Source organism: Homalodisca vitripennis, chromosome 3 (assembly GCF_021130785.1).
Source record: "Homalodisca vitripennis isolate AUS2020 chromosome 3, UT_GWSS_2.1, whole genome shotgun sequence".
Classification (NCBI taxonomy): Eukaryota; Metazoa; Arthropoda; class Insecta; order Hemiptera; family Cicadellidae; genus Homalodisca; species Homalodisca vitripennis.
Window position 1 is genome coordinate 83,775,706 of NC_060209.1, and position 24,539 is coordinate 83,800,244.

At 33.7% G+C, this 24,539-nt stretch overlaps 1 protein-coding gene across 2 annotated transcripts in view; it reads left to right on the forward strand.

Moving 5' to 3' along the window:
- The first annotated feature begins 275 nt into the window (after window positions 1–275).
- The window catches only part of LOC124357123 (luciferin sulfotransferase-like), a 31,802-nt gene continuing 7,538 nt past the window's right edge, over window positions 276–24,539 (forward strand). Inside the window, exons 1-3 of one of the 2 annotated variants that reach the window (XM_046808598.1) lie at window positions 276–545; window positions 22,000–22,213; window positions 22,633–22,732. In XM_046808598.1, the coding sequence (XP_046664554.1) occupies window positions 393–545; window positions 22,000–22,213; window positions 22,633–22,732 (467 nt within the window). In that variant the 5' untranslated portion in view covers window positions 276–392. Of the gene's footprint in view, window positions 546–13,160; window positions 13,313–21,999; window positions 22,214–22,632; window positions 22,733–24,539 lie in introns of those variants that run through there. The other variant, XM_046808599.1, reaches the window with a different exon arrangement.

Consider the following 24,539-nt stretch of genomic DNA (forward strand, 5'->3'; position numbering starts at 1 on the left):
CCATGAAATTATATATTTTACATACAGTACCGCTATTTAGACTGTTATTCTTTCTTTTCACTATTAGTGGGCTACCAATTCAGTCTTAATTTTAGTCCACATCAGTAATGCACATTTTAGTAATGCTCAACAAAACATATTTTTAAAATAAGGCCTACTACAAAATGTATTATAAAAGCCACCTGAGTAAATGCAAGCAGACAAGGTGCAAGAAGATGGATGGGGACACAGATTAGGGTCACAAGACATTGTTTATATTTGTACAAGCCGGTTATCAGTGGAGCAGTGAGATAGCTGTGGACAAGTTGCCTGCCGCGGTGTACTGACTCGTACAGCAGTCAGCTGTTAGTTAGCATTCATTGGCACGAACTGAGCACCGGCCGCGCGCTAACATGATTAGAACGTACGAGACCCGCAAGTCTATCTCAATCCCTACAGAGGAGGACATGGCGGAGGTCGTGATAGTGGAGGACAAAGTGGAGGAGGTCGAACTACGGGAGACCAAGCCCGTGGAGGACAAACCAGTCCCTCAGGAGGTTATTCAGGTGGGTCAGTCATGTCACTTTTACCTTACCTCCAAAACCTTCATCCCTACGTACTACGAAGGTCAAGTCTCTTCTATCGCTACCCAGTAAGTAGCCTACATTACAATTACCCTGAACAACATGACACGACACCAAAAATGTTGTAACTTTCAGACTAATAGAAATTGCACTGTAAATTCTTGACTGGGTGGTTCAGTATGTTCAAAATGTTGTACGAGTATATTATACAGTTATTCTTACCAAATTAGTTCAATTAAAAAATAATACAAATTTTATTGAGCTACATCGAAACACACATAGCATACCTCGCTCACAAAAATTGTATATGAAATCATCCCCATCAGTGTTCATGTGTGTTGTAATTCTTTATAATACATAAATGGGAGTGTGGGAAATTATTAATTTGTCAACTGCATAATCACTGATTCATAAAATACAACATAAGAAGAAAGTATCTAACTATCTAGGCTTCGGCGAATATAAAGTTACCAACTGATATATTTTTAAAACATAATTCCAAGAAATATTGCAAATTTGAGCTACTTACTTTTAGCTCACTTGAAATTAATTTAAGTTTTTAAAATATTAAAATATAATTACAAAGCAGTTTACATTTATTAACAAGATTACTTCCATGTTCAAAATTCTCAAATGGAGTAAAACTAAAAAAATATTCTGCTTTTCATACATTTAGGATTGTTTTTGTAAATACAATTTAAAGAGTATTAACAATCGTTTAATTTAGTAGGATATATAAACAAAATATTGCATGTCTCATTTTAGTTAACTCAAAGCAAAACATCTTCAGGGTTAGGAACGCAACAAAACTTTGTAGGTAAGTTATTATTGTTGGTGTCTTTGTTGTAAAGGTCTTTGGTGTTTTATGAGTTGGTCAGATTGCTTTTCTAAACCTCTGAGTTATCATTACAATGGCTGATATACAATTGACAATCTGTTGTTGTAGGCCTACCTTACATTGCAAATTACAGCACTTTTTAAGACAACTAATAAGTGTTTTCTACATTTTTTTTTCTGAATCAACTGAAAGAGCTTTACAACTTGAACAGCTATAGAGAGAAATCAGTGAAAGCAGAAAAAGTTTATTTTTTTAAGTAATTTACCACGCATTATAAATTTAATTTTAGACAATTAAAACTGTTTGATTATGCCGATTTAAAAAAATACCGATTTTTGTATTTTAGTTAAAACAATATTTTTTTAATGTAATATTCAGTTATTGTAATTAATGGGTAAAGTACTTATTGAACGTTGGTATTACTATGGACATTTTCGTTTCTCTATGATATTGTATTATGTATACCTCTCAGTAAGTATCTATTTATTTCAACTATATGTAGAATAAGTGACGGATATGTCACCCCTTCCACTTATATGTCATATGTAGTTAATAAAACCTCAGATACTTCAGAAACAAATATAATAAAATATTTTAACAAATTATTTCGCTGTATCTTTCCAGCTGTCATTTTATAGCGTATACACAATTTCCAAGTGATATATTTTTAAACATTTAATCGCAAAAAATATTGCAAATTTGAGCAACTTACTCAGCGGCACATCCTACTGACCTGAAATATTCCTAAGACGACTTCATACTTCTAATGAACTAGTTAACGAATATTGGAAAGTAGGTTGGATATATTCAACTGCGTACAAAGTCAGGGAAAGAGCTAGAGCAGCCCCACGAAAATAGTTTGATGGTGGCTGGTACGTCTTCTACACCCAGCACCCAATTGTTACCAGATCCGTTTCAACATCTGTTAATATAAACAAACTTCTGATGTTTCAGTAAAGAAATATGCGTACATTTGGTTTCATTGCAACATGTAAACCAACCAGAGAGTATGTAACCATAGCCGCGTCACAGTGGGAACTGGTGATCATCAGTGATATGTCAACATAATCATCAGACTGTATGTCATCGGGCTATTTTCGTGCGGGATACTATAGTACCTTGCTTGATGACTGTCTTAAACATATGTATGGTTTTAAAACCGATTTGATTCCTAATTTAATGCACACCCAGCACCCAATTGTTACCAGATCCGTTTCAACATCTGTTAATATAAACAAACCTCTGATGTTTCAGCATAGAAATATGCGTACATTTGGTTTCATTATAACATGTAAATCAACCAGAGAGTATGTAACCATAGCCGCGTCACAGTGGGAACTGGTGATCATCAGTGATATGTCAACACAATCATCAGACTGTATGTCATCGGGCTATTTTCGTGCGGGATACTATAGTACCGTGCTTGATGACTGTCTTAAACATATGTATGGTTTTAAAACCGATTTGATTCCTAATTTAATGCATAGCCAGTCACTTCCATAAAATCGAGTTACCAGTGAAGTTTAGCTATAAACAGTAACAGTAAAGATATGCGAATCCACGCCTTACGTGTTTAGTCTACCTTTATCACACCACTCACCTGACAGTTGTGGAACAATACACCATTCGGACTTCTTATCAACAACACTATAAAACAGAAGGTAAGAAGTTGATTGCGAATCCTGTAAAACCGAGTTTCTATAGCTCTAAAACTTTATTGGTTGATTGGTGATCCTGTAAACGAGATCCAAACATTTTTTTTTAATTTTATGTCTTTTAAGAAAAAACTACTGTAACAATTGTATGACAAGTAATGGTAAACTTGATCTATGGAAAGCTAAGTATATAAGACCAAATTAAAATTATTATATTCTATTTATAAGATAGTTCTATACAGCTCTTTTCAATACTTGGTGAGAAATTTAATTACTTGGTTATTAGTCAATTGATGCTACATAGTTTCTACTCTACACCTAATTACCATATTAGCTATAGATTAATATCTATTAATATAGAACAGCCAAAATAATGTAAAAATCGTATATTTTAATCATCTATGTCGTACAAAATGTTGGAACCATTTTTAATGGACCTAGAAAGTTGTGTAATATATTTTAAAGTCAATGAGATATTGGCTGATTCACACGTCATACTCATCCGTAATTATCATAGCAAAAATCACAGTAGGCGAAATGACAAACCTATAAACTACATACAAATACATTTGGCCAATATCCGACGGAAGTCATACGAAGAAATGAAACGCCGACGTTTAAGAATGAAATAAAAACAAAGCCATCCTATCTCAATAAATTTAAGAATATTTCATTTCTCTGATTTCATTTAAGACTGATTATCATGGACCTGCTATGTCAATTAATCAACGTAATCCGATCTCTTTAAACGTAATTCGAACCACCAATTAGACGTAATTGTCTTCTTACTCTTGTTATTGGCCGGGAAATTGATACCTTTTATAGCAATTAAAATTCCTTGAACTGCATTGGAACGCAAGAACATCAAAGCAACGCAGATACCTCTAATCATATATTGTAATCATCTTTGTCGTACACAAGGTTAGAATTATTTTTAATGGACCTAGAAAGTTTTATAATATACTAGCGGGCCCGGCGCGCTTTGCTGCGCATTTCAATAATTTTTTGCAAAAGTTGCCCGCGGCTTCGCACGCAATTTCCCGTTGAAAACAGTACACTATATTCACTTATTCTTTTTCTATCACATTCTAAACATTGCTGAGATAATTGATAGTCGTTCCATCGTGAGCCTCTTGGGCGTATTATGAAGGTATGTACCATATTCCTGCCTCTATCTAGCTGTTACCCACGGCTTCGCACGCAAATCTTAAGAACCGAAGTCCTTATATTACTTAGTAAATTTTTTTTTTTACTATAATAAATTTTAGATTAAATTAGTTATATCTCCGATGCCACGATTAAGCTTGCTTTGTTGTCTCGATCGAGAGAATATGTACACACGGAGTTTTGAGAACCATACTTCTGTCAAAAAAAACAACTAAGGTTGATTTTATAACATTCTTTATATTTGTAGCCAACGTAAGATAGTAATTATGATATCTGCTTTACTCTTCTGATCAAGCATGAGCATGGTTTATATTAAATAAATATTGCAGTTAAAGGTGAATTTTTACGTCAAATTTGAATTGTATTATCTGGATAGTAAAGTCTATGTTTAACAGTGATTGCAAAAACAGTTTAAACAAAATTTGTCGTTTCTCTTAAGCTTACTCTATGCTTTAAAACTATAAGTGTAATATATGTTTACAAAGAACAGCTGATTAAAAATTTGAAAAGACGTTAACATATGTTTGCTGCAATGCATTTCTTATGGGTATTTCTGTAACCAGTGGGGCGGAATCCTGAATCGGGAAAGGGATGGGCATAGCTTATAAACCTTCTCCGTGGAAAAATACATATACGTACAAATTTTCATCATGATCGGTCCAATAGTTCACGATTCCATAAAGGACAAACATACAAACATTCATTTTTATATATATAGATTTTAAAGTCAATGAGTTTTTGGCTGAGCTTTAGCGAAACACATCACCCGAGAAGATGGAAAATTGTCATTTCTTTCTGTCTATGTATTTTTTATCTGCCTGTCTATACGAACGATATCTCAAACACTAAATGACCTTTAGATTTGAAATTTTACACAAGTTTAATTTCTATGTAAACAATACTGAGTTCAATGATGGTGCATGTCACTGCCTGGTGTTTCATTGAGCGTCAGCAAACATACTCGTATTTCAATTTGTCATATAGTAACCATAATGACAACGCAGGGTAAATAAATTTATAAATACATTGAGTTCAATCATATGAGATTTGAGCATGTTACATTTTAATTCATAGAGTAAATAAGATAAATAATAAAGTAGAAAGTCTAAGAATGATAAAATTCGGTGACAAGACTGGATTTGGGCGCACTCTTGCGTTGAAGTACCCTCCATAGATTACCATAACAATTATTTATTTGAACACTGTTATTAAACTTAACTATGATGGTGCATGTACAACTATGGAATATAGTAAAATTTTTCTGTTAATATTCCCGGCTGACTATCTGCTCGCCGGACATGTCAAGAGGTAAGATGACCTACAGATTTGAAATTCCTGTGCACCTTAACGAAGCCTGTTGCGTGACAAGTGCACTCCTGCCTTGTTTATGTTTTTTTAGGACAAGAAGCTTATAAATTGCACTTAATCCTATAAAAACCTTAGCGCTGCTTCCGGAGTGACAGTATATTCAGGATGGATAAGGTTAGGGGGTAGGGGCCGCTTTCTATCGAGATCCATGAGGAAGAATTAGGGCACTAATCTCAAAGTCATCTCCCCCCGGAAGAAGGGCAAGCCAGCTCTGAACCAGCCTCTCCAGTCAAAGCAGGGAGGGGTGGTACACCCTTGTTGATGTCAAGAACCTCCGAGACTTAAAAAACGAACCCCACCAACTCCAACAGTCATCACCCTAGAATCTCGACATTTGCGGTTAGTGATGTGCCGCATTGAAGATGATAAAAATGATGATTTGCTTTTTTGATATTTTACTTATGTTTGTTAGTACTGTTTGAAAAAACGTCTATCTGTTTACTTCGAAATTAAAAACACTTTTGTGCTTATTTAAGTGAGACTTCCACTTACCTCTACACCCCTCCCCACAACCCTAACTGACGAGTAATAAAGCACCAATGTAAGTGTTTAGTGACTTCTTTAAAAAGTAAAAGGTTATGCCCAAGCCCAATGTCTCAAAGTCATTCGCATTGAAGCAAAATAAAAATTAATGAAGGTGTTTATTAAGTCCAATAACAATAATGCCAATTTAATACTTTCACAAGTCCACAATAATACTACAAGCTGAAAGAAGAGAAACTCATTCACACACCACACTCACTTCTTTCACACATTTACTCCAATCAGGCAGTAAACCTCCCTAACTCCACAAGCTGACAAAGAATCTGTAAAGGATTGAAAATGTGTTTTTGTCTTTTTGAAAAATTAATTGGTCTACAAAACATCCATGAAGGTCTCCTAGCTATTGAAGCAACTTTGCCTTACATTATTAGAAAATACCAGCTTGGAATCTATGGGAAGGCCAAGATAGAGCACTATGTACCGTATCTTAATCTCCAGTTCCTTATCAAGGATAAGGATATAATTTTATGAGTAAAATTCAATACTATCATTTTTTTTTTCTATCTAAAACATCTTAATGCACTCAAATTGTGCACCTGATCGGACAATGGGAAAACATCTTCATCTAGATTACATGTTTGTAGTCTAGCTGTCTCTTATGTCGAAATTATGGAAAGAGTTCGTTTTGAGCTTCATCGTCGCCGACTTATTTTTGGATTTCTTGAGACGGACGTTTAGTCCAGATTTTAGAAGTAAATTCTATGACAGCATCAGATTTCATGCGCTGCATTAAACGGAAGGTGAAATATAGATGAACTTTAACAATTCGTAAAAGGATAATATGATTTCGGTCATTTGCCGTCGTTATATCTTACAAACTTTATGACACTACGTTTCTAAAATTGAAATCATCTTTTTCAGGTAAGAAGACAATTAGTGCATATACATATAATTAAAAGGTAAACCTGTGTCAATAGACTGCGACTAAAATAAAAAAGAAAAAGAGAAAAAATGGGAACATCTCCGACAACTTTGTGGAGTCTACACAGGAGAAAAAGAAACCCAGGCGTTGTTACTGCACATAACGCATGTGATGAGCACATGTTAACTTTCGCATAATTACGAACAGTTTGTCCTGCTTCTGAATCTGATATAACCAGTACTTTCTAATGACCCTCAATGATTCAAGGATAACTGGTTTTCGGAGATTCATAATTTTTAATGCTACAATATATACACTACGTTTCGAGGATTGGGATCTATCCCCTTATCCAGGTGTTACAATCCTTAAGGTACACCTGATAAATACACACATATTAAAATGTGATTAAGATATGAGGACGAACTCGGTAAAGTTATGTTATTATGTTATGTTTTCAAATTATCCATTTCCTATAATAAACTTCGAATAAAGAACTCAAGAATGTTAGTTTTGCTTGTTACTAGCGATAACGGTGAACATCACGGTATGAAGAGGCAGAATAAACTTGTCTCTCGAAGAGTAAGATACATTTTTACGCTTTGTTTACAAAATGTAAATATGTTGAATAGTGTGTGTTGGGAAAATATTAAAACACGCTACATGCGTTAAATTACAAACAAAGTGAACCTAGACTAGCTTCTGAATATCTCAACATGAGCGCTGTCGAGCTCATCATCAAGTCAGCCATCCTACTGTTCCAGTAAGTAACAGTCGCATTGTCTCATCTCTGCCTGTAACCCCTGACATTTCTCAGCCTAGCTACTTCTCTTATTGACACTCATTAGTCTAAGTATACGGCTGCTTGAAACTTTAAACCCCTGCTCTTTTGGTAGAATATACGCCCGTGGGTACATACCAATCGAAATGTTAACGTTTTTGTGAAGATATACCACTATGCAAAAAGTTATCTTATAATAAGGAAATGACTACAATTTAATCATATACACTAGATTGAAATTTTAATAAATTTCAAAGATAGTTCTGCCATAAAATCATAAATATTCAGTTATTATTCAAATGTCTATGTACATATATTCATTTCTAATGGTCACTACCAACCATAAACGTTTCAAACAGTGAATATTTTAATTTGTCAACTTTAATTTTTTTCGTAAGAAATACTGCGTTAAAATTTAAGATTTTTAATTTATTAACTAACTAAATATATACACGTATTCCACGGTCTATTCTTGTATCTTTTCTTTTAGAGGTCCATTTTTTTCTATTATTTAATTTGGTAATAAAATTTGTTTTACAGTGTTAACTCATTCCCTTCTTAGAACTTTACATTTTTTTAGTGTATTTAGTTTAGTGCGGACTGATAAACTCGTTTCCCCACACACAAGCTAATGCATATGTGGGGATAATTTCTTAACAAAATATTTATTATTTAATTTTGTTACTTTGTGTGTAAATGATGGGAAAGGTATGCCAAATCTCATAGAGTGATATTAACCAACAGCGAATTCAGTGTTGTTTTATATATATATACTAGCTATTTCCCGCGGCTTTGCACGCTTTTCGTAAACTTTGCCCGTGTATGTGAACTTCTGGTTTAATTGAATTATATTTACAACGCCGATGTAGAGTTTGCCTTGTTGCCACGATCAGGAAAATCTGTCAAAGGTGTATGTTTCTTTATATTTGTATCCATACATGTACTTTATTATAAAGTGGTTTTCTATTCGAGTTTTAAGTTCAATAAATAATTTATTTTTAAGACAAATGTACACCATCTTAGCGTCTTCAAATAGTTTTTGGCTACTTAATATACGTTACTGTGTCGTGATTGCAGTTTATAACTTGCAGGCGCTTTCAAAACTTTTATGTTCGCAACACTGCCTGGTGGCAAGTTACATCAATGGGCATACAATATAAACCTTCTCCATGGAAAAATACATGTACATACAAATTTTCATAATGATCGGTCAAATAGTTCACGATTCCATAAAGGGCAAACACACAAACATTCATTATATATATATATATATATATACTAGCGGGCCCGGCGCGCTTTGCTGCGCATTTCAATAATTTTTTGCAAAAGTTGCCCGCGGCTTCGCACGCAATTTCCCGTTGAAAACAGTACACTATATTCACTTATTCTTTTTCTATCACATTCTAAACATTGCTGAGATAATTGATAGTCGTTCCATCGTGAGCCTCTTGGGCGTATTATGAAGGTATGTACCATATTCCTGCCTCTATCTAGCTGTTACCCACGGCTTCGCACGCAAATCTTAAGAACCGAAGTCCTTATATTACTTAGTAAATTTTTTTTTTACTATAATAAATTTTAGATTAAATTAGTTATATCTCCGATGCCACGATTGAGCTTGCTTTGTTGTCTCGATCGAGAGAATATGTACACACGGAGTTTTGAGAACCATACTTCTGTCAAAAAAAACAACTAAGGTTGATTTTATAACATTCTTTATATTTGTAGCCAACGTAAGATAGTAATTATGATATCTGCATTACTCTTCTGATCAAGCATGAGCATGGTTTATATTAAATAAATATTGCAGTTAAAGGTGAATTTTTACGTCAAATTTGAATTGTATTATCTGGATAGTAAAGTCTATGTTTAACAGTGATTGCAAAAACAGTTTAAACAAAATTTGTCGTTTCTCTTAAGCTTACTCTATGCTTTAAAACTATAAGTGTAATATATGTTTACAAAGAACAGCTGATTAAAAATTTGAAAAGACGTTAACATATGTTTGCTGCAATGCATTTCTTATGGGTATTTCTGTAACCAGTGGGGCGGAATCCTGAATCGGGAAAGGGATGGGCATAGCTTATAAACCTTCTCCGTGGAAAAATACATATACGTACAAATTTTCATCATGATCGGTCCAATAGTTCACGATTCCATAAAGGACAAACATACAAACATTCATTTTTATATATATAGATATACATAAAGAGTGATTTATTATATATTAATATAATTGAAGCTTAATACAAAATTTAAATTACATACATAAGTTTTTTTTAGATATCTTGCGGACACAAATTAAATTTGTATGACTTCGCTAAAGCTCAACCAGTAAAATATGTGTACTGAAATATTTCGCTACTGAATGGTTTGAATGAAAATTTGAGACAGATAATAAATATAAAAAGTATAAGTTCTCTTTTATTTCAATTGTTTAAATTTTCTATATTTTCAACATGGTAAACTATAATTTAGCTAAAATATTAAGATGCTGAAAAAAATTAAAACATAAACGGTCTAAGCAATAAACCACCATAAAAGCTTAACATTGCACTGGTGTGTATATCTTTTTCTTGAGGTATGAAGTAAGTTTGACGAATATCATGTTTACACAAAATATTTCACTGGTTCCCAACAAAGTTACAAAAGAATGCGTGCAGAGAACAGACGATGTTTACAGCGGTGACAAAGGGATGTTGGGATACTGTGTTTATGAAAACATTATTTTATTTTCTCAGCACTGATACTACTCGTATATTCTCTATTTTTAAAGTTGTGCTATATAAAATATCATCTGTGTAATATCAAATAGTAAAACAGAAATATAAGAATCCAAGCTTGGTTTCTCATCAACTCTACGAATTATTTAGTGATTTCTAAACATATCATATATATCAATCTAAATAATTTGTTTATTATATGAAAACCACCACTTATATTGTTTTATCTATTTATTTCCAATGGCACAACCAATATTTACATGAGATAAATAGATTAATAATATTAAAATTTTCCAGACTATTCCACATATTTATTTACGGTGACATCGTCAGGTGCGTATGTAATGTTGCTCTACTTTAATGTTAGTTAAAACAAAATATTCACAGGTTTTAATTTTTTCAACGCTTACATTTAGCCAGTGCCCGTTTCTAAACAAACATATGATTACGCTACTACAGAACTTCATAACGCGTGTTAACTCAAAAGTCTCGTAACTATAATACATTTTGTAATTTGAAAATTGAGGTTACTAGAACAAGAGGCTTCAGAGGATTGGAATTAAGTAATTTTTACTTAATCCTTGCAGTAGTAACCCATTGTTCTCCTCACTAAAACTTTTACGTTCACACATAATCTGATAACATTCTATCTTGATTACAAAACACTGTGGTCGTTCTTAAAAAAATACGCAGGAGAAAAACTATTTCCTTTGCAAATTTAATTTACATATCAAATATTTTAGTCATTTAAATAACAAACATGTTAACACTGTTTATTTTATTACATCTAAGGAATTGTCTATGTTAAAGTGATTCTTTTTCAGTTTATTATTAACGTTTGAGCCCATACAGTTCTGTACCACATAAATAATAGTATAGCAGTTATAAGTTGACTTGAGGCTAGACTTGTATGAACCTCATGCATCTGCATATCTGCATATTATATACTATACACTACATTTATAATATAATAAACACTAAAACACTTGATGACAATACGGCAAATTGTCATCAAGTGTATTTTTAATTTAATAAACAAATAACATTCATATTATACACTGTTTGTTTATTAATTTGTTCTTAACTCGTTTTTCTTGTTGTCATCATGCCCCATTAAACCAATGTAAACAATTCATATCACAAACTGAACTAAGAGACTGAAATAAGAACGCAAATCACGTACTCGTAATCGGCACGACGCGGCAGATCGTTAGGCGTATGTGGTAGATACACAACGTACTCAGTCTACAACTTTCCCAGCACTCAGACGTACAGGCGCTACTTCGAGATTAGAAGCAGCGGCACGACGTGGCAGATCGTTACGCATATATGGTAGATAAACAACGTACTCAGTCTGCAACTTTCCCAGCAAATAGACGTACAGGCGCTACTTCAAGATTAGAAGCAGCGGCACGACGCGGCAGATCGTTACGCATATATGGTAGATACACAACGTATTCAGTCTGCAACTTTCTCAGTAGTAACACGTTAGACGATGGCTCTAATTATTATCTGTATCAGTTTTCATCAATTTCATTCGTGTATTGAATGAAAATATCTCACTAAATTTAGAAGATCTCAAATTTACAAGTAAAGAAATAGTTATTTTTATTTTATTTGTTTACTATAAATCATAACACCGATTTAAATTATTGTAAATTTCTGAAAATGTTTTTATACAACAATTTATTGATAACAAAGAACATTTGTTATGTTTTCAATAGCATTTTTCAATTTCAGCGCCTTGATTTCCTTCAAAATATAAGCACGCTGCTGCGATACACGGCTGTACTACGCGTCAACAAGTTTTTATAACTAATAGTGATATTTGTATAGGCACGAACTAGCCGAACGTGAAAGAAAGACATTGACACGGTTACAATATGTGTTTTAACCGAGTCTTATCTTGAATCCCATTAATAAAACTTTCGATAAGTCAGGTTGGACTCTTATTTAAGGTCGTGTGGTTGGTTTAAGTCACGTTAATTTTATATGAAGTCAAACCTTAAATATGTAGTTCCATTTTGAATATATGGTTCCTTGTCTTCAATATGGAACTTTAAATAAAGAACATTTTCCTATCCTAATGGAGGATACTTTGAAGAATTTTGACCATGAAATTAATAACAAAGTCAATCAAACCCTGTTTACAGTAATAACTCTTTAGTTTACTTGATATCACACCACATGACAATGAAAATGAAATTCACATTTTGTCTTACATAACCTACAATGTACGTTTTATCTCCGTAATTTACCACTTTGGTCGTATTTTAAACATTGCATGTTATCTTTAGAATACGTCTGAGAGAACGTTTCTTCTTAATATGTGCATTATGCCAAATAATTTAATGTAAATTGATGAAATGAAAGCGTTACCCCAATACGCTTTGGAACATTAGACAAATCGGCTGCAAATGTGTGCTGAATTATTTCATTCCTAAACAAAGATTCAGAGGGTCGAAGTATGACTGTTATAAATCTATCTATGGAAAATCCTTACAGTTTCTTACTCAGTCTTAGTATGGAGCAGCACTGAAGAATGCTATTAGAGAATCCACGTACTTTTATTGCCGACTGTTTCGCTGAAAGAACAAATCAGTTAAAGTAAACGCCGCCGAAACAATGGGTTATCTCCGAATCAGGTGACACACTAACATCATCAGACCCCGACTTTCAACTAATAACAACAGAGATAACGTCGCCTCTGCCTCTCATATCTTATCTGTTGAGTAGTGAATCTGTGTTTGCTCCTGTTTCGAGTGTACAGGGTCATTGCGTTTATAAGTACTGTTTAAGAGGAATGTGGATACCCGTAAGTTTTCTTTATAGAAACCTGAGGAAGACAGTTGTATTTTAGTTTATATGAAAAACGAAGAAATTGAACAAAACCCTCGGGTCTTTTTCCACTCGAACTTGTCTATAGGTTTGTGTATGTTCTAATCTTTCAGGCATTTACGATCAGACCACCTAGTATTTTATTCCATTGCTTGAGGCACTAACTTGAGTGCTGTTTGCCTTACCTCAGTGCTGAGCAGTTGTCCCATGTCGCATTGATAGCTAGAGACATTAGTAGATAAGATGAGGTAGCAACTTTACCCAACCCCATTCTTACTTCCTCGATAAACTGAATATAAAACATCATTATTAATAACTAAAACATGATTTTTTTGTTTACAAAACTTGTAACATGCAAGATTTGGTGTGGATGAACGTATTTTCTCTTCAAATTCGCTAACAAATGTTACATAACATAACAATGGGAACTCAAACTCGTCTGCAAAGCAAAACCATGTACTAAATATAATTATGTAATTTACTTTTTATTTGCGATTCGTTAATTTGTTTTAGCTACGTTACCATATTAATTAAAAACCTACATATTATCACAGCTGCAATTAACATAATGAGCAACAACAGTACATAATGGAATAAATCTCCGCGGGCTATACAAGACCATATAAACGTACATAACTTGGAAACTAATCTTTCCAGAATATTAACCTGCAAAAAATGGGTAAATTGAGTTAAACTATCAATAACACTATCCTCAGGGTTTAATAAGTACCTGACGTACTTCATACAACTATAGGTAGAATTGTTCAACTAGTAATTACCAAATTTGGCTCAAAACTTTCTATTTGGATCATTTTAAAGAGCGAGAAAGTACGAATAGAGGAAGAATCATTTAAGGTATCTAAATACGAGGGCAAATCAAATATAAACGGTAATTTTGCTCTTGACCGTACCAAACACGTTCAGACGTGATGCGGCTGTGGGCGATTGTCGTTTTATTTAATAGGAGTGGGGGGAACTGCTTGCTTCACACTAGCGTTGTGTTCTGCCTTCAGTATAGCCATGACCGAGCGAGAGGTACATCCATCTGTTGCGCAACGCATCGTCATAAAATTTTTAACAAATGAAGGTGTTAAGCCTTCGGAAATTTTTACTCGTTTGGAGGCACAGTTTGGGGACACTACTCTGTCTCAAAATCGAGTGTATACGTGGGCCAGAGAATTTAGGGATGGCCGAGAACGTGTTGAAAACGAAAGTCACGGTCGACGCCCAAGGTCAAGTCTTACAGATGACAACATTAGTGCGGTTCGACAGCTTATTGAAGGTGATCGCCGGGTAACTGTTCAAGAAATCTCGTCGGAAATTGGTATCAGCTACGGGAGTGTTCAGTCTGCAATCACAGACCACTTTGGCTTCAGAAAAATTAGTGCTCGCTGGGTTCCGAGGTTGTTGACCGGAAATCAAAAACAGGTCAGGTCGGAGATTGCTGGGAGACTTCTGCAACGATTTCAAGAAGAAGGTGAAGATTTTTTGAGACGCATCGTCACATGTGATGAGACGTGGGTCTATCATTACACTCCCGAATCGAAAATGGCAAGTAAGGAGTGGCGAAGGAAGGATGAAGGCTGCCCAGTGAAAGCCAAAACTCGTATCTCAGCCGGAAAAGTTCTTGCAACAATTTTTGTTGACTCAAGGGGAGTTCTACTCATTGATTTTCTTCACGATCAACGAACATTGAATGCGGCTTACTACTGCCAGGTGGTACAGTCAGCAAAAACCAGTTACCGGAACAAAAGACGAGGTGTACCCATTAGAGATGTCATCCTTCACCATGACAACGCAAGGCCTCACACCGCATTGTTGACAAGGGATAAATTGGAAGAAATGGGCTGGGAAACTCGAACACCCTCCTTACAGTTCAGACCTGTCCCCTTGTGACTATTTTTTGTTTGCGCCCCTGAAAGAATCACTTGGAGGAAAACGATTTGAAAACAATGAAGACGTCGAAAAGCACGTGCGCGATTGGTTAACAACTCGCCCTCAATCTTTTTATGAACAGGGAATATTAAAGCTTCCAAATCGGTGGCAGAAGTGTGTAGATAATGCAGGAGACTACATTGAAAAATGTTGAAGGTATAGTTTCTGTATAATATTATTCAATAAATATAATTTTGAAAATTACCGTTTATATTTGATTTGCCTACGTATATGTTTTATAAAATTTGTTTCGTTTAAAAATTCCTAAAAATACCATTAAAATACAAAATTATAATTTTTTTCTAACTTTACTTGTTCAGGATAATGTCATATTGGACTCTGTAATTTAATATAACAACAAATAAGTTTTATTCAGCAGTTGAAGGGATAAATCTTTATTAGAAACAGAGTGCTACTAGTTTCTCCTGATCTTCGCGAAACTAGTGTCTATGTTAATAAGTTTTCGAAATCGTACCTATCGACAACTGGGACGTCAGCATTTTTCTGTGTTGAGAATCAAATAAATTGTGAATTAGTAATCAAATAAAAATGCCCTGCAAACTTAATTCCAAATGATAATACAGATTTACACCGATGTGTTTACTTTACGTTTAAATATATTCACAAAGTCATTAAACAGATTCACCACAAAATACTCAACACTACTACGGAACAGTGAGTTAAATACACCGGATAATTATATGTTTGTTGTTTCACAATATATTATCATAGTTCAATTACTATTTTTAATGTTTGTTTTCATTATACTGTTTTGATTTTAAAATCTGGACCTGTATTATTTAATTACTTTCATACGTGTTGTCTTATAATGAAATTGAATGTTTTCTATTCAATTTATAAATTAAACAAAGGATTACGGGCTTATAAACGGGCTGTGAATATAAGTCTTGAAAAAGTACGGTTGCTAATTATGAAATGATAATTTATACAGGGTGTCAATTAAGTCTGGAACCTATTTTTTAATTTTTGAACTACAATAGAAAGAAATACCAAAGTTCACACGTGCTTACTGGTGATAGTAACGCACACACATCTGCTCAATTACCGACCGGACAATCCCTTTGGGGGACGGTCCACAAGGAGTCAAACAAAATTCTTAAATAGCAGCATACGTCAAGTTTGGTATCAAATTAAAGGTCTTACTTAGCAAAGTACAATGCCAAACCGGACACAAAAAGTGGATTCAATAATTTACATTGTTCAATTGTTTTAAAATTCAAATAGCTATAACTACTGAATGAATCCACCTTTTGAAGTCCGGTTTGCGGCATTGTACTTTGCTAAGTAAGACCTTTAATTTGATACCAAACTTGACCTATGCTGCTATTTAAGAATTTTGTCTGACTCCTTGTGGACCATCCCCCAAAGGGATTATCTGGCCGGTAATTGGGCAGATATGTGCGTTAATATCACCAGTAAGCACGTGTGAACTTTGGTATCTTTGTATATTGTGGTTTAAAAATTAAAAAAGAGGTTCCAGACTTAATTGACACCCTGTATATTTTAAAATAATATGAAACACTCAATTCTTTGACATAACAAAGTTTTATATTTTCTATTAATTTTATATGTATTTTTGTTATATTTTTTACATTTCATATATTACAATAATCAATAACTTCTAAATATTAAAGTAATAAATATTTATACATTTTCAGTATTATCGTTTCTATTATTTTCTATAGTTTGGCCAGTATCATTTTCACTATAATCTTGTATTTCCGAAATAATTACTTCATTTTTATTATTATTATATTCTATAAACGAAATTGTGGGTTTATAATAACTGAAATAAGAAATAAGAATTCAGGAATAAAATCTTGCTGAATATCTTGTAAACACAGCAGCTATTGTTTTTTCAATATCTCATTATATTTAAGTTTTTGCCATTTGACATTATTTAATTTAATTTTGCATTAGAAAAGTCTATTAAAGGTTCTGACGTTTCTTTATAAAAATTGTATTAAACACTGTTTTTAAGTAATTTGTTTTTTAAGCGAATATAAGTTAAGGCCTAATGTAATTGAGTAAAGGTTATAATTTTATAATCAACAGAAAGACTCGTTTTCTTTCAGGATTAAATTACACTACGCCTTTGTTAGCTAGAAAAAATTTAATCAAATCAAAATGCATTTATTTTCTAGCGTTGCTCTGCTAAATCTGTTTTTTTTTAGAACAATTATTGTCCTAAATTCTGAAAAATAAATTATATTAAAATAAGAGGAAGTTTAATGTATAAGATTTTTTACCTTAACTTTAAAATTACTGTTTGACAATGTTTTCATGTCATTGAGTAGCTCGTTGTAAAGTTTGGGGCCGAAGTATGAATAACTCTTCCGCTCCAATTCCAAGCTTACGTTAGGAAAGTGAAGCGACCCATCATGGCGAAACCTGCGCTGAGACGCCTCTTCACGGGAAGAAAGCCTTTCGTGAAGGTAGTTAGGCTCGAGGATCGTCTAAACACTATGTTGTGTAGCAAGTTAACATACATGCATATAGCGTCTACGGGCAGTAAATTAACTGTTTCCCGGTACGGTGATACATAGTCGAATCTTCTCAAGAAAAACATAAAGCGAATGGCTGAGTTTTTTACTTTTGCATACGATCTATGTCCTCCCTATACAAGGAAGCAGTAATAAAGTATTGAAAGTTTCAGTGACTGTACTAAATGAAGTTTAGTGGTCTCTGGAAGTAAACTTCTAACCAAAGCACGCTAGGAGGCTGTGTGACATGTTCAGTGAAGGTCCACGGTCGACTACGACGCCGAGAGCTTTAGCCTTGTCACATACAGCCAGACTCCTGCCTTCAAGTGAGACACTCGCCTCACTTTTTCTTAAGGGTCTGTACATGGTTGTATGGCGCAGTGTTCAAAACTGACTGAGTTGAGTTTTAGACCATTAATTTCTGACCACTTTTGCTATGCTCTTCAGGTAATCGTTAATCTGACCAAAAGCTTCGATCATGCGGCTTAGCTCATATGACAAGTGCAACTATGAATCATCTGCATAAAAATGAGGTTTACATTTACAGAGCTAGGGAATGCGGCTGTGTACAGCGTATACAGGACCGGCCCCAGGCAACTTCCCTGAGGAATGCCACGCAGCTTTGCAAGGTGCGTAGATGCCTCACTCTGAGTGTGGTAATCTGCAGCCTGTCTCCAAACTACGATCCTATCTATGAAGTAAAATCAACACCAAATCCATAAAAATGCATATTTTCAATCAGCATTCTGTAATCCATAGATTTGAAAGCTTAAGAGTAGTCAAGCATTATAAGAGAGCTATATCTCCCCCTTGTCTTTAGCATCAATAATATCACCAAATAGTTTTTGGCAAGGCAAAAAATGTACTATGATTCTTTCTAAATCCAGATTGCAGTTTTGGGAGTAATTTATGTTTATTCGTGTGACTTGTTATTTGTTGACTTACTGTTTTCTCTAGGATCTTGGACATTGCTCGAAGTATGAATATGAGTCTCAACTAGTCCAAACTAGTTGAATTAGTTATTTTCGATATTGGACAAACAATGCTTTTCTTCCAAGCTTGAGGAAATGCCCCTTTTAGTCAGTGATTCGTTCATGAAATACGTTATGGCTTTAACGACAAATGGATTCGCCGTTTTAATAATTTCTATTGACATTTTATCTCTTTGTATTTTTAATGGGATGTTTTTTTATGTAAGTCTAAATTGTTTGTATGATTACTTTACTTTTATTTCCGTTATATGGGTCTGATGATGTGTACATTGAACACGAAAAGCCTCACAAAAATAAAATGTCATAATTATTGGAGTGATTGTTCATAAATTAGGTATTTGATTCCAATAATAAGAAGCTTGTAGAATGTATCCATATGTTTGCTTACTGAATACTCGTACATAGCCTTAAAGTGTTAAACCATATTGCTTGTGTGTATATCTGTATAATTTTAACATATTACAATATAATATCTGATGCCATATAAAATGTCATTTATATTAACATTATTAAAATATTACTAAATATAATATAAACTCTAAATTAAATCTCAGGACACTTACAGCTCAGGTATGTTGAAATCAAACATTCAAAAATAAACTCAAATTTTAATGATAATAAATTTGAAGTATTTTAGGAAAAGTGCGAATTTAGGAATAAAAGTTTTAAGTCATTGCTATATCAAAAGCTGTTTGATACAGAACAGTATTAACTATAAAAATAGAGTTTTCAATATAAAAACTAAACGGGGAAAATGGACTTGAATCTCGCCCTTTATACCTTCAGCAGATATAACAGTGCAACGTGTGCAGTACCAGACACGTCGCCCTGTACCTGTCCATTACCCGGTACATAACGGTGGCATTAGAACACGGCTAGGTAATGTAGTTCAGGTATGGTTGCTATAGCAACACAGGATTACCCCCCGTGATGTTTAGGGAGAGCAAACTCTACTCAGTGCCACTACCAGTGCTTCTCACAGACTAGCTTTGTATGTTAACCGATCGAGTTGGCTATTAAGGTATCGATTGTTATAAATTATAATTAAGCGAAGGAATTAGTTTTAAAGTTAGATTTATGGGTTTCTAATTTTTCGATTCAGGAGGTGTATTAGTTATTGGTAGATGACAGCAGTTGAACGATTAGTCCCGTGGCTGCTCTTTGTATTGGTGGTTGCCAAATGCACTTAGTTTTCAAGTGGTTTAGGCATGGGCGTGTATAATGGGGAGGGGCTGAACTTCTCCTCTCCCCCGAAATTTTGAAAGACATACAATAAATTGCACTTTAAGCTAGAACACATTTATGAGGTATTAAATCTCAAAACTTTTAAGTGGAAAAATTCCTGAGCTTCTATTTTTGGAAGGTATTTTATACCTTATAAACCACCCAGCCAGTCAGCCCCCCACCGCCCCGAAATAAATTTTCATGTACGCCACTGTGTTCAGAGGGATGGAAGCGTGTCCTATTGATTAGAATTCGAAATTTTTATCCTAAAATACGTGACTCCAATGTGTGTCAACTTTATTTATTTATTTTTTGCATTTTCGATATTGTTTTGGAAAAGAAATCTTTTTGTTTTATCATTTAAAAATTATTAAGTAAACTAAACTTGAATGTACATTATTAAAAAATTTCTAGATTTTTGTACGGTGATTTTAGATAGCTAAAAACTATTACTTTTTCTCAGCTAAAGGCTTTCACACTCTAGATCAGCAGTTTGTGACTTTGAAGCACATCTGACCATGATAGGAATCTGTCCATGATAGGAATCTGTCCATGATAGGAATCTGTCCACGAACTCCCAAACATCCAACGTTAATCTTTTGAGAGTGTGGTTTTTGTTTGGTTAAAATCAGCTGATTACTAAAACACACGTTACTCAGGCAGTTATTTTCTATCCACCAACAAACAATATCAGCTGATTGGTTATAAAATTATAACCTCCCATTCACTGTCAGGTAATTATATCTTTAATTTTACACTCGTTATTTATAATTATTATTTATTATATAATAAATCAATAATAAAGTTATATAGCATCATGTATTATTTATTTTAAGTTATTTATCATGATTATTTTAATATACTCTTTGTAAGTAGTTTCCTTTTTTAGACAAATAGGATCTCTTCTTTCCCAAAATACTGGTTTCACTTTTTGTATGGCTATAAATATAAAGTGTTTTAATAGCTCTTTAACCTTTTTATCGTGACAGCGTAACATTCAATATTATTGATTAAAGCGGAAATTATGGGTAGGGAGGGTAGGTGTAAGACTTGACTTCAAAAGTTCCTGCATATCTGAGGTCATCTCCATCCCCCTAAAAACATTCATTTAGCTGTCGTGGACAGTCAGGCGCTTTAGATTCAAACAATTTTTGGTTGGACTAAATATATTATTTTGAAACCTACAACTCTTTTATATGTTTTCAATGAAGAAAATAAAAACAGGCTTCGTTAAGAGTCTTTGCCTTTTTAAACAGTGCTTTGGGTCATCTTGAAATGAGGTCGTCGGAAATGATTAAAAATAAAGACACGATTCTGAAACTTTCGGTTTCACCACTTCCCCCACCACTATCTCACTTTGAGCTCTCGCATCCACGAAATGTGTTTTATGGATGCGTATTTCATAGTACAACTTTCATTCATCCGAGCAAAATTTACCACGATAATACATATAAACTTACATATAAATTTTAAAAATTAAATCTTCATCAAAGCCCCTTTCCATCTGCAACCCCCTCAGGTTTCAATCCTCACCAGTCCTGAACAGATTATAGCATCAAAAGCCTAATCAGTGAAAACGTTAGTTCTCTTAACGAACTTTCCAGTAACGGCATGAAAACCTGTTTGAGTTCAGAAAAATTCTTAAAACATAAAAGCCTTAAAAAATCTCTTAATAATGTCTTTAGAGTAGCCTGTTAACTATTATTATTTAAAATTATTCAAAAATGTAAGTTTTTTTAGAATTTGATAACATTTTCTGAAAACCAACATGGCTTTACAGGTATTTACGCGTGTGTATAATTGTGACATACTGTAAAGGCGAGGTTGCTATTATCATAATTTGTCTTTTCTGCACAAGTAATCGCTTATATAATTTTATTTCCGTTCCTTGTATGCACTGTAATTTATTTATTACCATTAATGTATTCTGTCTTTCATTTATTTGTGGTAAACATATTGCAATTATTAATGACAAAGGTGTTTACACGAACTTGACCTGTTCCCTGCAGATCTCTAAGGACGATGTTCCGTTCGTATTCAGCCCGCTGTCCGACGAGTTATCCAATCTGGTCCGAGCCGCCTGCACCCTGATGCCCCCCGCAGAGGTGACGGTCAGCCCCCCTGGCTGCGTCCTCACCGAGAACTACTGCAACTACGCGAAGCGTATCCGAGACTTGGAGGTGCGCGAGGACGATATCTGGATTGTATCCTTTCCCAAGTCGGGTATGGCATTTCAGGAGCTTACTTTAGTTGATATTTAAAACCAACCTGCATTTTTATTATTTTCTTTCCTAAGTTATAAGTAATATTAGAGCTCATTTTAGTTGATATTTGAAGACAACCTTGTTTTTTTTATTGTTTAAATTCATTCATCGCGTTAGCTTCAAGTATTTTCCTCATAGGAGTTCTATTATGCAAAATAAAGTTGTATTTATAAACTATAATTTAATTTGTTTTCATAATTTGTTAGTTCTTATTTAAGCAAATTTTTCATCGTCAACTTTATGTTAAAAATGTAAAGAAATAAATAGTTATCCTCAATAATTTGGATGTAATGCGACAAACATGATCTATTCTGTACACTGCCAGTGCACAGATATAAATTATTCAGTTACTTCACTGAGTATCTTCTTGTGTCTCAGGGTCTCGGCTAACACAAGAGCTGGTGTGGTTGCTGACCAACAACCAGGACTACGAAGAAGCCCAGAAAACAGTTCTTCACAAACGTTTCATTTTTCTAGAGTATGTTGAAACTACCTCAGTTGTGTATTTTAGTTACGCATTAATACTCGTATGATAGTATATTAATTACCAACTTACTGGAACTATTGAAATGGAAATGCTTAAGTATTTACTTTAAATTGATTATGAATAAATTACTAGTGTAATGTGCGAGTTTACTAGCTACAGTTTCTAGTATTTTGCACTAATGTATAACTCAAAGACCGATTTTGTTAAAGATAGCTGTGCGATTTCACATGCATTCCAAAGAGCCCCGCAATTACCTTTCTTGCTTAATTATAAATCTAGTTTCTAAAGCCAAATATCATTTATTCACCATTCATAAAACGTTTATACAACCAAAAATGGCTTAACGCTATTAAAAAAAACAAGTGTTGACTTTAGACGACGCGAAAGGCGACACCAATACACACTAGCCAACAATAGTTAATAACGTTTATCCATAATATTGAATAATTATAAAAAAAATTTATAATCCAAATACCGAGTTTCTAGAATGTTGTTTGTTCAAAATATGGATGTTACAAAATGCTGTTTCTCTGAATTACAAAATATATTTTTATCTTACTTCTCAGGGTCATGACTTTCATCAATCTTGTCGGTCCATATCGCATTGAAAAAATTTGGCATTGTCTTCGTCCCATTTTTGAGAACCAATTTCACTCAACAGATTTTAAACCAAAACTGACAGTGCTAATAATGTAATACTGTTTCAAAGGTAAGTGAATGGGGCTATATTGAGGTCAAACTATCATCAATCACTATAGTTCCTTATTACGACCTGCCAGCTTTTCGATAATCTGATTAATTTCCCTTCTTCATTATTATTTAATGTTGTGTTTTTATTCTTGGACTGTTGAATATATAGTATTTTCAGGTAATGTTTCATGAATTATATTGCATGTTTGAATTTTTGTCTATACTTAAAATGTTAAACAAATAAATAATGAGTTTGAAAAAGAAAAATATTACAAACATGTACTGCACAAAGTTTAAAGTTAACGCCAGTGTTGAAAATTGTTAGTACGTATGGTGTATATAACCTGCCATATTTATTAACACAAACAAGTAAAAACTACTTGCCTGCTATTGCTGTGTTATACGCAGAGAAGTTGAGAATGTAATTTAATTAACGTAATTTGTTGAACTGTATTCACTGGTATCCTGGGGCAGAACCATCATTACTGTTACATAAATACTACATGTATAACGTCGAGAGGGAAAGTTTATGCTGGGTGCGTGTGAAAGCGAATATTGTTTTAAAACTAAAAGGGTTGGGACCAACATCGTCGTGCAGTCAATCAAATTTTCAGCGAATTACGTTTTTTCGCTATGATTGGCTTTATGATTCGCCCACACCAAAGCCACCCATGGTCTAATCTATTTCAATTAAAATAACGCGCAGCAAAGTTCGGTATAAAAGTATGCTATTATAGCACAAGAATGACCACGAAACATGACTAGAAAAATTTTGAGGAATAAATCTCCGAATTACAAGCCGCAAGAAGAAGACATTTTAGAACATCATCTAGTATAGATGCCTGGTCAATATTACATCAAATCAGTAAAGAACTTTAAATATTCTTAAAAACAACAACACCAATAGTTTTATTTAGTAATGTGTTAGAAGTGAGCTCAATTTCAACGAAAGAAAATACAGATTGCTTACTTTTATTATTTATTGGCACCACAGTTATGGATGGAAATGTCAACAGGATGTGACTTACTAGTACAGTATAAAGGGACCGTATATTATTAAACAATTACCATTTTTATATGGAAAAAATACAATGTTTATGGACAAAAC